Source organism: Procambarus clarkii, chromosome 4 (assembly GCF_040958095.1).
Source record: "Procambarus clarkii isolate CNS0578487 chromosome 4, FALCON_Pclarkii_2.0, whole genome shotgun sequence".
Taxonomy (NCBI): domain Eukaryota; kingdom Metazoa; phylum Arthropoda; class Malacostraca; order Decapoda; family Cambaridae; genus Procambarus; species Procambarus clarkii.
In genome coordinates this window covers 46,242,482-46,255,228 of record NC_091153.1, presented here as the reverse complement: position 1 = coordinate 46,255,228, position 12,747 = coordinate 46,242,482, and the positions used below count along the sequence as shown (strand labels likewise).

The following is a 12,747-nucleotide window of genomic DNA, read 5'->3' as shown; positions in this document are numbered from 1 at the left end:
GTACAACCCCCTCAGTGTTCCATCAGGGGATTGTACAACCCCCTCAGTGTTCCATTAGGGACTGTTCAACCCCCTCAGTGTTCCATTAGGGACTGTACAACCCCCTCAGTGTTCCCTCAGGGGACTGTACAACCCCCTCCGTGTTCCATCAGGGACTGTACAACTCCCTCAGTGTTCCATCAGGGACTGTACAACCCCCTCAGTGTTCCATCAGGGACTGTACAACCCCCTCAGTGTTCCATCAGGGACTGTACAACCCCCTCAGTGTTCCATCAGGGACTGTACAACCCCCTCAGTGTTCCATCAGGGGACTGTACAACCCCCTCAGTGTTCCATTAGGGACTGTACAACCCCCTCAGTGTTCCATCAGGGGACTGTACAACCCCCTCAGTGTTCCATCAGGGACTGTACAACCCCCTCAGTGTTCCATCAGGGACTGTACAACCCCCTCAGTGTTCCATCAGGGACTGTACAACCCCCTCAGTGTTCCATCAGGGGACTGTACAACCCCCTCAGTGTTCTATTAGGGACTGTACAACCCCCTCAGTGTTCCATTAGGGGACTGTACAACCCCCTCAGTGTTCCATCAGGGGACTGTACAACCCCCTCACTGTTCCATTAGGGACTGTACAACCTCCTCAGTGTTCCATCAGGGACTGTACAACCCCCTCAGTGTTCCATCAGGGGACTGTACAACCCCCTCAGTGTTCTATTAGGGACTGTACAACCCCCTCAGTGTTCCATCAGGGGACTGTACAATCCCCTCAGTGTTCCATCAGGGGACTGTACAACCCCTCAGTGTTCCATCAGGGGACTGTACAACCCCCTCAGTGTTCTATTAGGGACTGTACAACCCCCTCAGTGTTCCATCAGGGGACTGTACAATCCCCTCAGTGTTCCATCAGGGGACTGTACAACCCCTCAGTGTTCCATCAGGGGACTGTACAACCCCCTCAGTGTTCCATCAGGGACTGTACAACCCCCTCAGTGTTCCATCAGGGACTGTACAACCCCCTCAGTGTTCCATCAGGGACTGTACAACCCCCTCAGTGTTCCATCAGGGACTGTACAACCCCCTCAGTGTTGCATTAGGGACTGTTCAACCCCCTCAGTGTTCCATTAGGGACTGTACAACCCCCTCAGTGTTCCATCAGGGGATTGTACAACCCTCTCAGTGTTCCATTAGGAGACTCTGAACAACCTCTTCAGTTAATCACAGTTCTGTTCATGTCCTTTTCGTAATCTTTCATTTTCAATCAACTTTCTCGTTTCGTTAAGTGATTTGCATTCGAATTTCTTCTTACGTTCTACATACACTTTTTCGATTTCCTGGAGGACATTTTCATCTTTTCTCAGGTCAAAATCAACGTTGTTTACTGTTGTTTACTGTTCATATATTGCTGGAACCGTTGATGACAACAAGTTCCCGTTGGTGGCAATATCCTGTTAAAATTTCCTTTCGTGTGTCTGGTGTAAACAGTATATTGCTCCCTTGTTGATCTCTGTTGCCTGATCTCTGTTGATCTCTGTTGCCTGATCTCTGGAGGTTTAGTCTACGTCTTCTGGGCCTTCTTGCCTGCCTCCACTCTCCTTGAACCATTCGTTACTCTCCTTGAACCATTCGTTACTCTCCTTGAACCATTCGTTACTCTCCTTGAACCATTCGTTACTCTCCTTGAACCATTCGTTACTCTCCTTGAACCATTCGTTACTCTCCTTGAACCATTCGTTACTCTCCTGGAACCATTCGTTACTCTCATGGAACCATTCGTTACTCTCCTTGAATCATTCGTTACTCTCCTGGAACCATTCGTTACTCTCCTTGAACCATTCGTTACTCTCCTTGAACCATTCGTTACTCTCTTGGAACCATTCGTTACTCTCTTGGAACCATGCGTTACTCTCCTTGAACCATTCGTTACTCTCATGGAACCATTCGTTACTCTCCTTGAACCATTCGTTACTCTCCTGGAACCATTCGTTACTCTCATGGAACCATTCGTTACTCTCCTTGAACCATTCGTTACTTTCCTTGAACCATTCGTTACTCTCCTTGAACCATTCGTTACTCTCCTTGAACCATTCGTTACTCTCCTTGAACCATTCGTTACTCTCCTGGAATCATTCGTTACTCTCCTTGAACCATTCGTTACTCTCCTTGAACCATTCGTTACTCTCCTTGAACCATTCGTTACTCTCCTTGAACCATTCGTTACTCTCCTTGAACCATTCGTTACTCTCCTTGAACCATTCGTTACTCTCCTTGAACCATTCGTTACTCTCCTTGAACCATTCGTTACTCTCCTTGAACCATTCGTTACTCTCCTGGAACCATTCGTTACTCTCCTGGAACCATTCGTTACTCTCATGGAACCATTCGTTACTCTCCTTGAATCATTCGTTACTTTCCTTGAACCATTCGTTACTCTCCTTGAACCATTCGTTACTCTCCTTGAACCATTCGTTACTCTCCTTGAACCATTCGTTACTCTCCTGGAATCATTCGTTACTCTCCTTGAACCATTCGTTACTCTCCTTGAACCATTCGTTACTCTCCTTGAACCATTCGTTACTCTCCTTGAACCATTCGTTACTCTCTTGGAACCATGCGTTACTCTCCTGGAACCATTCGTTACTCTCCTTGAACCATTCGTTACTCTCCTTGAACCATTCGTTACTCTCCTTGAACCATTCGTTACTCTCCTTGAACCATTCGTTACTCTCCTTGAACCATTCGTTACTCTCTTGGAACCATTCGTTACTCTCTTGGAACCATGCGTTACTCTCCTTGAACCATTCGTTACTCTCCTTGAACCATTCGTTACTCTCCTTGAACCATTCGTTACTCTCCTTGAACCATTCGTTACTCTCCTTGAACCATTCGTTACTCTCTTGGAACCATTCGTTACTCTCTTGGAACCATGCGTTACTCTCCTGGAACCATTCGTTACTCTCTTGGAACTATTCGTTACTCTCCTTGAACCATTCGTTACTCTCTTGGAACCATTCGTTACTCTCTTGGAACCATTCGTTACTCTCCTTGAACCATTCGTTATTCTTCTCGTTGACTTCTCGTGTTGAATAAACGTCTCCTTAGCTGCTGTCCCTTGCTCAGGGGCGGAGGATACGTCGCAATGACGTTTACTCTCGACGACAACACCAACGTATATATTAGAAGTATATGTTATTGACGTTATCCACAATGGATTTGAGAATGGTCCAGGACGGACCGAAACGTCGTCGTCCCTTCACCTTCTAGTGTGTGGTCTGGTCAATATATGTTAGAAAAATCATGGTGTCGACTTTTGGTTCGTCATGTTGGGTTAAGGCAAGGGTGAGGTGAGTAGAGATGAGGGAAATGCAGGAAAGTAAAGCAAGAAAGCTAAAGAAAGTTAAAGCAAGAAAGCTAAAGAAGGTTAAAGCAAGCTAATGGAAAGCTAAACGCGAGAAGTAAATGCAAGACGAGAAGGAATAACACAGAGAGGCCCAAATTAGAGACATTAACATACAGAGAGGCCCAAATTAGAGACACTAACACACAGAGAGGCCCAAATTAGACACATTAACACACAGAGAGGCCCAAATTAGACATACTAACACACAGAGAGGCCCAAATTAGACACACTAACATACAGAGAGGCCCAAATTAGACACACTAACACACAGAGAGGCCCAAATTAGACACACTAACATACAGAGAGGCCCAAATTAGAGACACTAACATACAGAGAGGCCCAAATTAGACACACTAACACACAGAGAGGCCCAAATTAGACACACTAACACACAGAGAGGCCCAAATTAGACACACTAACACACAGAGAGGCCCAAATTAGACACACTAACACACAGAGAGGCCCAAATTAGACACATTAACACACAGAGAGGCCCAAATTAGAGACACAAACATTATTGTGTTCTTCCTTGGACCTTCTGCTGGCGGTGGAGGGCATGAATGTGTATATATATATATATATATATATATATATATATATATATATATATATATATATATATATATATATATATATTAGTATATTTTGGTAGCAGTCTTTCCTGTAGACATATATTATTAAATATGACCGAAAAAGTAAGATTAATAATTCTAACACGAATTTTCTCAATCTTTCGTACATTTCTTTTCACTGTTGGAGGTAAATCAAAAATCAATTCTCCAAAATTCATTTTTATTTCTAGTCTGACGCGACACGAGCGCGTTTCGTAAAACTTATTACATTTTCAAAGACTTTAGTTTACAAATACACAACTGGATAGAACTTACGCATCTCCGATTTTATATCTACATTTGAGTGAGGTGGATGGGGTGAGGTGGCATTAATAGGGTATTAATTTCATCAACACAAGACAGAACAAGAGGTGGCATTAATAGGGTATTAATTTCATCAACACAAGACAGAATACGAAACAATGGGTATTGAATAGAAGTGTTTGTAGAAAGCCTATTGGTCCATATTTCTTGATGCTTCTATATTGGAGCGGAGTCTTGAGGTGGGTAGAATATAGTTGTGCATTAATTGGCTATTGATTGCTGGTGTTGACTTCTTGATGTGTAGTGCCTCGCAAACGTCAAGCCGCCTGCTATCGCTGTATCTATCGATGATTTCTGTGTTGTTTACTAGGATTTCTCTGGCGATGGTTTGGTTGTGGGAAGAGATTATATGTTCCTTAATGGAGCCCTGTTGCTTATGCATCGTTAAACGCCTAGAAAGAGATGTTGTTGTCTTGCCTATATACTGGTTTTTTTGGAGCTTACAGTCCCCAAGAGGACTGTAGTTGTCTCTTCAGAGGTTGCATGGCGTTTCACTTTCCTTCTTATGATGTCTTCGACGAAACCATTGGAGAAGACATCGAAGACATCATAAGAAGGAAAGTGAAACGCCATGCAACCTCTGAAGAGACAACTAACACAACACCTATACCCCCTATTAGACTATTTTACAGGAACTTCTTTTCCACAGCTCATAAAACGGAGGAAAGGGTCCTGAAAGATATTGTTAATAGAAACGTTATCCCTACAGACAAAAATCAGAGGATACAACTGACGATTTACTATAAAACCAGAAAAACGGCCAGCCTACTCATGAGAAACTCTCCAGACACAAAACAGAACGCTTTAAAAGAGACTAACGTCGTCTATGCCTTCAAATGCCCTCTTGGGGACTGTAAGCTCTAAAAAACCCAGTATATAGGCAAGACAACAACATCTCTTTCTAGGCGTTTAACGATGCATAAGCAACAGGGGCTCAGCAATATATACAACAGCAATATATATATATATATATATATATATATATATATATATATATATATATATATATATATATATATATATATGTCGTACCTAGTAGCCAGAACTCACTTTTTGGCCTACAATGCAAGGCCCGATTTGCCTAATAAGCCAAGTTTTCCTGAATTAATATATTTTCTCCAATTTTTTTCTTATGAAATGATAAAGCTACCCATTTCATTATGTATGAGGTCAATTTTTTTTATTGGGGTTAAAATTAACGTAGATATATGACCGAACCTAACCAACCCTACCTAACCTAACCTAACCTATCTTTATAGGTTAGGTTTGGTTAGGTAGCCGAAAAAGTTAGGTTAGGTTAGGTTAGGTAGTCGAAAAACAATTAATTCATGAAAACTTGGCTTATTAGGCAAATCGGGCCTTGCATAGTAGGCCAAAAAGTGAGTTCTGGCTACTAGGTACGACATATATATATATATATATATATATATATATATATATATATATATATATATATATATATATATATATATATATATATATATATATTGTATATATATATATATATATATATATATATATATATATATATATATATATATATATATATATATATATATATATATATGTCGTACCTAGTAGCCAGAACGCACTTCTCAGCCTACTATGCAAGGCCCGATTTGCCTAATAAGCCAAGTTTTCCTGAATTAATATATTTTCTCTAATTTTTTTCTTATGAAATGATAAAGCTACCCATTTCATTACGTATGAGGTAAAGAAAAATTATTGGAGTTAAAATTAACGTAGATATATGACCGAACCTAACCAACCCTACCTAACCTAACCTAACCTATCTTTAAAGGTTAGGTTAGGTTAGGTAGCTGAAAAAGTTAGGTTAGGTTAGGTTAGGTAGGTTAGGTGGTCGAAAAATCATTAATTCATGAAAACTTGGCTTATTAGGCAAATTGGGCCTTGCATAGTAGGCTGAGAAGTGCGTTCTGGCTACTAGGTACGACATATATATATATATATATATATATATATATATATATATATATATATATATATATATATATATATATATATATATATATATATATACACAATCTTTGGTAACACTTCACTTGTGGTTTAAGCAAGTATGGGCTTTATATATATATATATATATATATATATATATATATATATATATATATATATATGCCTATACTTGCATAAACCACAAGTGAAGATAAACAATCTTTGGACAACACCCACCAGTGGGACTCGAACCCAGAAAGCACAACTACCTTCCAGTAGCTGGCATAACTAGTATGCTTTAACCCACTACGCCATCAGACCTTACAAAAGAAGTAGATAGTTCGAGATATATATATCTCAAACATCTCTACCTCCCGAAGGCACCAGATGAGTGAGGGAACTATCTACTTCTTTTGTAAGGTCTGATGGCGTAGTGGGTTAAAGCATACTAGTTATGCCAGCTACTGGAAGGTAGTTGTGCTTTCTGGGTTCGAGTCCCACTGGTGGGTGTTGTCCAAAGATTATATATATATATATATATATATATATATATATATATATATATATATATATATATATATATATATATATATATATATATATATATATAAATATATATACCTTCTGATTGGTGTCTGTGGGGATAACGTTCTTATCAATATTACCTTTCAGAAATCTTTCCTCCGTTGTATGAGCCGTGACAACGAAATTTCTGTAAAACAGTCCAATAAGAGGTACAGGTGTTGTGTTGGTTGCTCCTTCACAGGTTCTTCTACGGACACCAATCAGAAGATGCAATTAACAATTTACAACAAAAGCAAAATGACCCCCAACTTGCTTATGAAGAACTCCCCAGACACCAAACAAATCTCCTTAAGAGAGAGACTAACGTCGTCTATGCCTTCACATGCCAACCTGGCGACTGTCAGTCCCAAAGATTTCAGTATATAGGCAAGACAACAACGTCTCTCTAGGCGATTAACACTTCACAAACAACAGGGCTCCATCAAGGAGCATATAATCTCCTCACACGACCAGACCATCACCAGAGACATCTTAACAAGCAACACTGAAATAATCGACAGGTATAACGACAACGGAAGACTCGACATCAGCGAGGCGCTACACATTAATAAGTCAAGACCAGCACTCATCAACCAGTTAACACATAATTACATTCTACCCATTTCAAGACATTTCAAGCCAACACAGAGACAGGCCCCAATGACCCTGCCTCAGGAACATAAACTACCCCTTGTTACATTTAATTCCCCATTACTACCCCTTATGTTATACCATTCACCCACTTGTTCTTCACCACCTCACCCAAAGATAATGGTTTCTTACAGTATATGCCTTTCAGTGTAACAAAATTTGGTGCCATATATATAATTCTTCGTATTAGACTATCAATAACTTAATTTAATTTTATGCAAATATCTTTTGTGTTGGTCATATTTATTATGGTCTTTAACACTACGTTCTACTTAACATATTGCTGCTCCCTATCTTGTCTGATCTGTCTTCAGTGTGAAGTAATTTATATGGCTTATATATTCAGCAAAATAGTTTTGTGATTTCCACATCAGTTTCTAGTGCTGTCAGTATCTGTGTAGAGCACCTTAAACGTGTTGTGGTAATGGGTGTCTAACCCTCATCTTCATACTCAAACTGGTATCATTCATCTTCCAAGTTTTCTTTCACTGACACACACACACACACACACACACACACACACACACACACACACACACACACACACACACACACACACACACACACACACACACACTCTTATTGCCTCATTTTCCCAGATATATTCCAATACCTTTATCCTCTAGTAGCTTAAACCCCAGACAAACCCACCAGCCTCAGATTAAAAACAGACGCGAGAAAGAATGTGGTCTTAATTACTGATCCTTCAGGGACTATGACTGTTACCCTATACCAGTCTAAGTCTGATTGTGTGTGTGTGTGTGTGTGTGTGTGTGTGTGTGTGTGTGTGTGTGTGTGTGTGTGTGTGTGTGTGTGTGTGTGTGTGTGTGTGTGTGTACTTACCTAGTTGTACTCACCTAGTTGTGTCTGCAGGATCGAGCATTGACTCTTGGATCCCGCCTTTCGAGCATCGGTTGTTTACAGCAATGACTCCTGTCCCATTTCCCTATCATACCTGGTTTTAAAATTATAAAAAGTATTTGCTTCCACAACCTGTTCCTGAAGTGCATTCCATTTTCCCACTACTCTCACGCTAAAAGAAAACTTCCTAACATCTCTGTGACTCATCTGAGTTTCAAGCTTCCATCCATGTTCCCTCGTTCTGTTACTATTCCGTGTGAACATTTCGTCTATGTCCACTCTGTCAATCCCTCTGAGTATCTTATACGTTCCTATCATGTCCCCCCTCTCCCTTCTTCTTTCTAGTGTCGTAAGGCACAGTTCCCTCAGGCGCTCCTCATACCCCATCCCTCGTAGCTCTGGGACGAATCTCGTTGCAAACCTCTGAACCTTTTCCAGTTTCAATATATGCTTCTTCAGATGGGGACTCCATGATGAGGCGGCATACTCTAAGACTGGCCTCTAAGACTAAGACTAAGTAGGCAGTGTAAAGCGCCCTAAATGCCTCCTTACTTAGGTTTCTGAATGATGTTCTAACTTTTGCCAGTGTAGAGTACGCTGCTGTCGTTATCCTATTTATATGTGCCTCAGGAGATAGATTAGGTGTTACGTCCACCCCCAGGTCTCTTTCACGCATCGTTACAGGTAGGCTGTTCCCCTTCATTGTGTACTGTCCCTTTGGTCTCCTATCTCCTAGTCCCATTTCCATAACTTTACATTTGCTCGTGTTGAATTCCAGTAGCCATTTCTCTGACCATCTCTGCAACCTGCAATCCTCATCTGTCACAACTCTTCTCATCAACTTTGCGTCATCCGCAAACATCGACATGTAGGACTCTACGCTTGTAAACATGTCGTTAACATATACAAGAAATAGAATTGGTCCCAGCACCGATCCTTGTGGTACTCCACTTGTTACTGTTCGCCAGTCTGACTTCTCGCCCCTTACCGTAACTCTTTGGCTCCTTCTTGTTAGGTAGTTCCTTATCCATGCTAGGACCTTTCCCCCAACCCCCGCCTGTCTCTCGAGCTTGAACAGCAGTCTCATGTGCGGTACTGTATCAAAGGCTTTTTGGCAGTCCAGAAATATGCTGTCTGCCCAACCATCTCTGTCCTGTCTTATCCTCGTTATTTAATCATAGAATTCCAGAAGGTTTGTTAGGCACGATTTCCCTGTCCAGAACCCATGTTGATGTTTGTTCACAAACCTAATGTTCTCCAGGTGTGCAACCAGTCGTAGCCTAATTATTCTTTCCAGTATTTTAGAGGGGATGCTTGTCAGTGATACAGGTCTATAGTTAAGTGCCTCCTCCCTATCACCTTTCTTGAAGATCGGCACGACATTTGCCTTTTTCCAGCAACTGGGTAATTCTCCTGACATAAGTGACTCATTAAAGATCATTGCCAGAGGCACGCTGAGGGCCTGTGCTGCTTCTTTTAGTATCCACGGTGATACTTTGTCTGGTCCAACTGCTTTAGTTGCATCTAGAGTTGTCAACTGTTTCATTACCTCCTGTGTGTGTGTGTGTGTGTGTGTGTGTGTGTGTGTGTGTGTGTGTGTGTGTGTGTGTGTGTGTGTGTGTGTATGTGTGTGTGTGTGTGTGTGTGTGTGTGTGTGTGTGTGTGTGTGTGCGTGTGTGCGTGTGTGTGTGTGTATGTGTGTGTGTACTCACCTATATGTACTCACCTATATGTGCTTGCAGGATCGAGCATTGACTCTTGGATCCCGCCTTTCTAGCTGTCGGTTGTTTACAGCAATGACTCCTGTCCCATTTCCCTATCATACCTAGTTTTAAAAGTATGAATAGTATTTGCTTCCACAACCTGTTCCTCAAGTGCATTCCATTTTTCTACTACTCTCACGCTAAAAGAAAACTTCCTAACATCTCTGTGACTCATCTGAGTTTCCAGTTTCCACCCATGTCCCCTCGTTCTGTTATTATTACGTGTGAACATTTCATCTATTTCCACTTTGTCAATTCCCCTGAGTATTTTATATGTCCCTATCATATCTCCTCTCTCCCTTCTTTTCTCTAGTGTCGTTAGGTTCAGTTCCTTCAGCCGCTCTTCATATCCCATCCCTCGTAACTCTGGGACAAGCCTCGTCGCAAACCTCTGAACCTTCTCCAGTTTCTTTATGTGTTTCTTCAGGTGGGGGCTCCATGATGGCGCGGCATACTCTAAGACGGGTCTCACGTAGGCAGTGTAAAGTGCCCTAAAAGCTTCCTCATTTAGGTTTCTGAATGAAGTTCTAATTTTCGCCAGTGTAGAGTACGCTGCTGTCGTTATCCTATTTATATGTGCCTCAGGAGTTAGATTAGGTGTCACATCCACTCCCAGGTCTCTTTCTCGAATCGTTACAGGTAGGCTGTTCCCCTTCATTGTGTACTGTCCCTTTGGTCTCCTGTCACCTGATCCCATTTCCATAACTTTACATTTACTGGTGTTAAACTCCAGTAGCCATTTCCCTGACCATCTCTGCAGCCTGTTTAAGTCCTCTTGGAGGATCCTACAATCCTCGTCTGTCACAACTCTTCTCATTAATTTTGCGTCATCTGCAAACATTGACATGTATGATTCCACTCCTGTAAACATATCATTTACGTAAATTAGAAAGAGGATTGGTCCCAGCACCGATCCTTGAGGTACTCCACTTGTTACTGTTCGCCAGTCCGACTTTTCGCCCCTTACCATTACCCTCTGGCTCCTTCCTGTTAGGTAGTTCTTCACCCATACTAGGGCCTTTCCGCTTACTCCTGCCTGCCTCTCAAGTTTGTATAGCAGTCTCATGTGCGGTACCGTATCAAAGGCCTTTTGGCAGTCAAGAAATATGCAGTCTGCCCAGCCTTCTCTGTCCTGCCTTATCCTTGTTACTTTATCATAGAATTCTAAAAGGTTTGTTAGGCATGATTTCCCTGTCCAGAACCCATGTTGGTGCTTGTTTACAAACCCAATGCTCTCCAGGTGCTCAACAAGTCTTAGCCTAATTATTCTTTCAAGTATTTTGCAGGGGATGCTTGTCAGTGATACGGGTCTGTAGTTAAGTGCCTCCTCCCTATCACCTTTTTTGAAAATCGGTACGACATTTGCCTCCTTCCAGCAACTGGGCAATTCTCCCGACATAAGTGACTCATTAAAGATCATTGCCAGAGGCACGCTGAGAGCCTGCGCTGCCTCTTTAAGTATCCACGGTGATACTTTGTCTGGTCCAACAGCTTTATTTGCATCCAGTGTTGTCAGCTGTTTCATTACATCCTCTGCTGTCACCTCTATATCCGATAGTCTTTCATCTTGGGTAATCTCTTCTAACAATGGGAGCTGCTCAGGCTCGGTTGTGAACACTCCATGGAATTTTGCATTCAGTACCTCGCAGATTTCCTTGTCGCTTTCTGTATATGCCCCTTCTGTTTTCCTCAGTCTTGTCACTTGGTCATTTACCGACATCTTCCTTCTTATATGGCTATGTAGTAATTTTGGTTGCTTTTTCGCTTTGACTGCAATACCATTCTCATAATTTCTTTCCGACACTCGTCTTATGTTAATGTAATCATTCCTAGCTCTGTTACATCTAATCCTGTTGTCCTCTGTCCTTTGTCTTCTGTATTTCCTCCACTCCCTCCTGCTTCTCACCTTTGCTTCCTGACACTGTCTATTAAACCATGGGTTATTATATTCCCTCCTGCTTTTTTCCTTTATTGTTGGAATAAACCTATCTTCAGCCTCCTTGCATTTCAATATGACTTGGTTCATCATACCTTGCACTGTTTTTCCTGTAAGTTCTTCCTCCCACTGCACTTCTCCCAGGTAGTCCCTTATCCTTCTGTAGTCCCCTTTTCTGTAATCAAGTCTCCTTTCCCGGACCTCTTGTCCTTTGGTCACAATTTTAAACTCCATCATGTAGTCAAAGACTAGGACACAATGGTCACTAGCTCCTAGTGGTATTTCATGTTCCAACTGCTCGATGTCTTCTACATTCTGAGTGATAATGAGATCTAATAGGCTGGGCGTATCCCCTCCTCTTTCCCTAGTATCTTCTTCCACATGCTGTGTTAGGAAATTCCTGTCAATAACGTCTACCAGCTTCGCTCCCCAGGTCTCTTCCCCGCCATGGGGATTCCTCGTTTCCCAATCTATCTCTCCGTGATTTAGGTCCCCCATGACCAGCAGCTTCGCTCTCATTCTATGCGCTAAAGTTGCTGCCCTCTGCAGTTCATCCATACATGTCTTGTTGCTGTCCTCGTACTCCTGCCTGGGCCTTCTACTGTTTGGTGGGGGATTGTAGAGTATCAAGATTACAATCTTTTTCCCATCCACTGTCAGAGTTCCATGTATGAAGCTTGTGC

At 41.8% G+C, this 12,747-nt stretch overlaps 2 protein-coding genes across 2 annotated transcripts in view; both read right to left on the bottom strand.

The window, feature by feature from the left end:
- Positions 1 to 1,553: 1,553 nt before the first annotated feature.
- Positions 1,554 to 2,369, bottom strand: LOC138371473 (uncharacterized protein YhgE-like). The gene has a single exon (XM_069336386.1). It carries the CDS (start codon positions 2,367 to 2,369, stop codon positions 1,554 to 1,556), a length of 816 nt encoding a protein of 271 aa, XP_069192487.1.
- A 130-nt stretch (positions 2,370 to 2,499) lies between these two features.
- The window catches only part of LOC138371465 (uncharacterized), a 19,128-nt gene continuing 8,880 nt past the window's right edge, over positions 2,500 to 12,747 (bottom strand). Inside the window, exon 2 of the mRNA XM_069336383.1 lies at positions 2,500 to 2,934. Coding sequence (XP_069192484.1) covers positions 2,500 to 2,934 — 435 coding nt within the window. The remainder of the gene's footprint in view (positions 2,935 to 12,747) is intronic.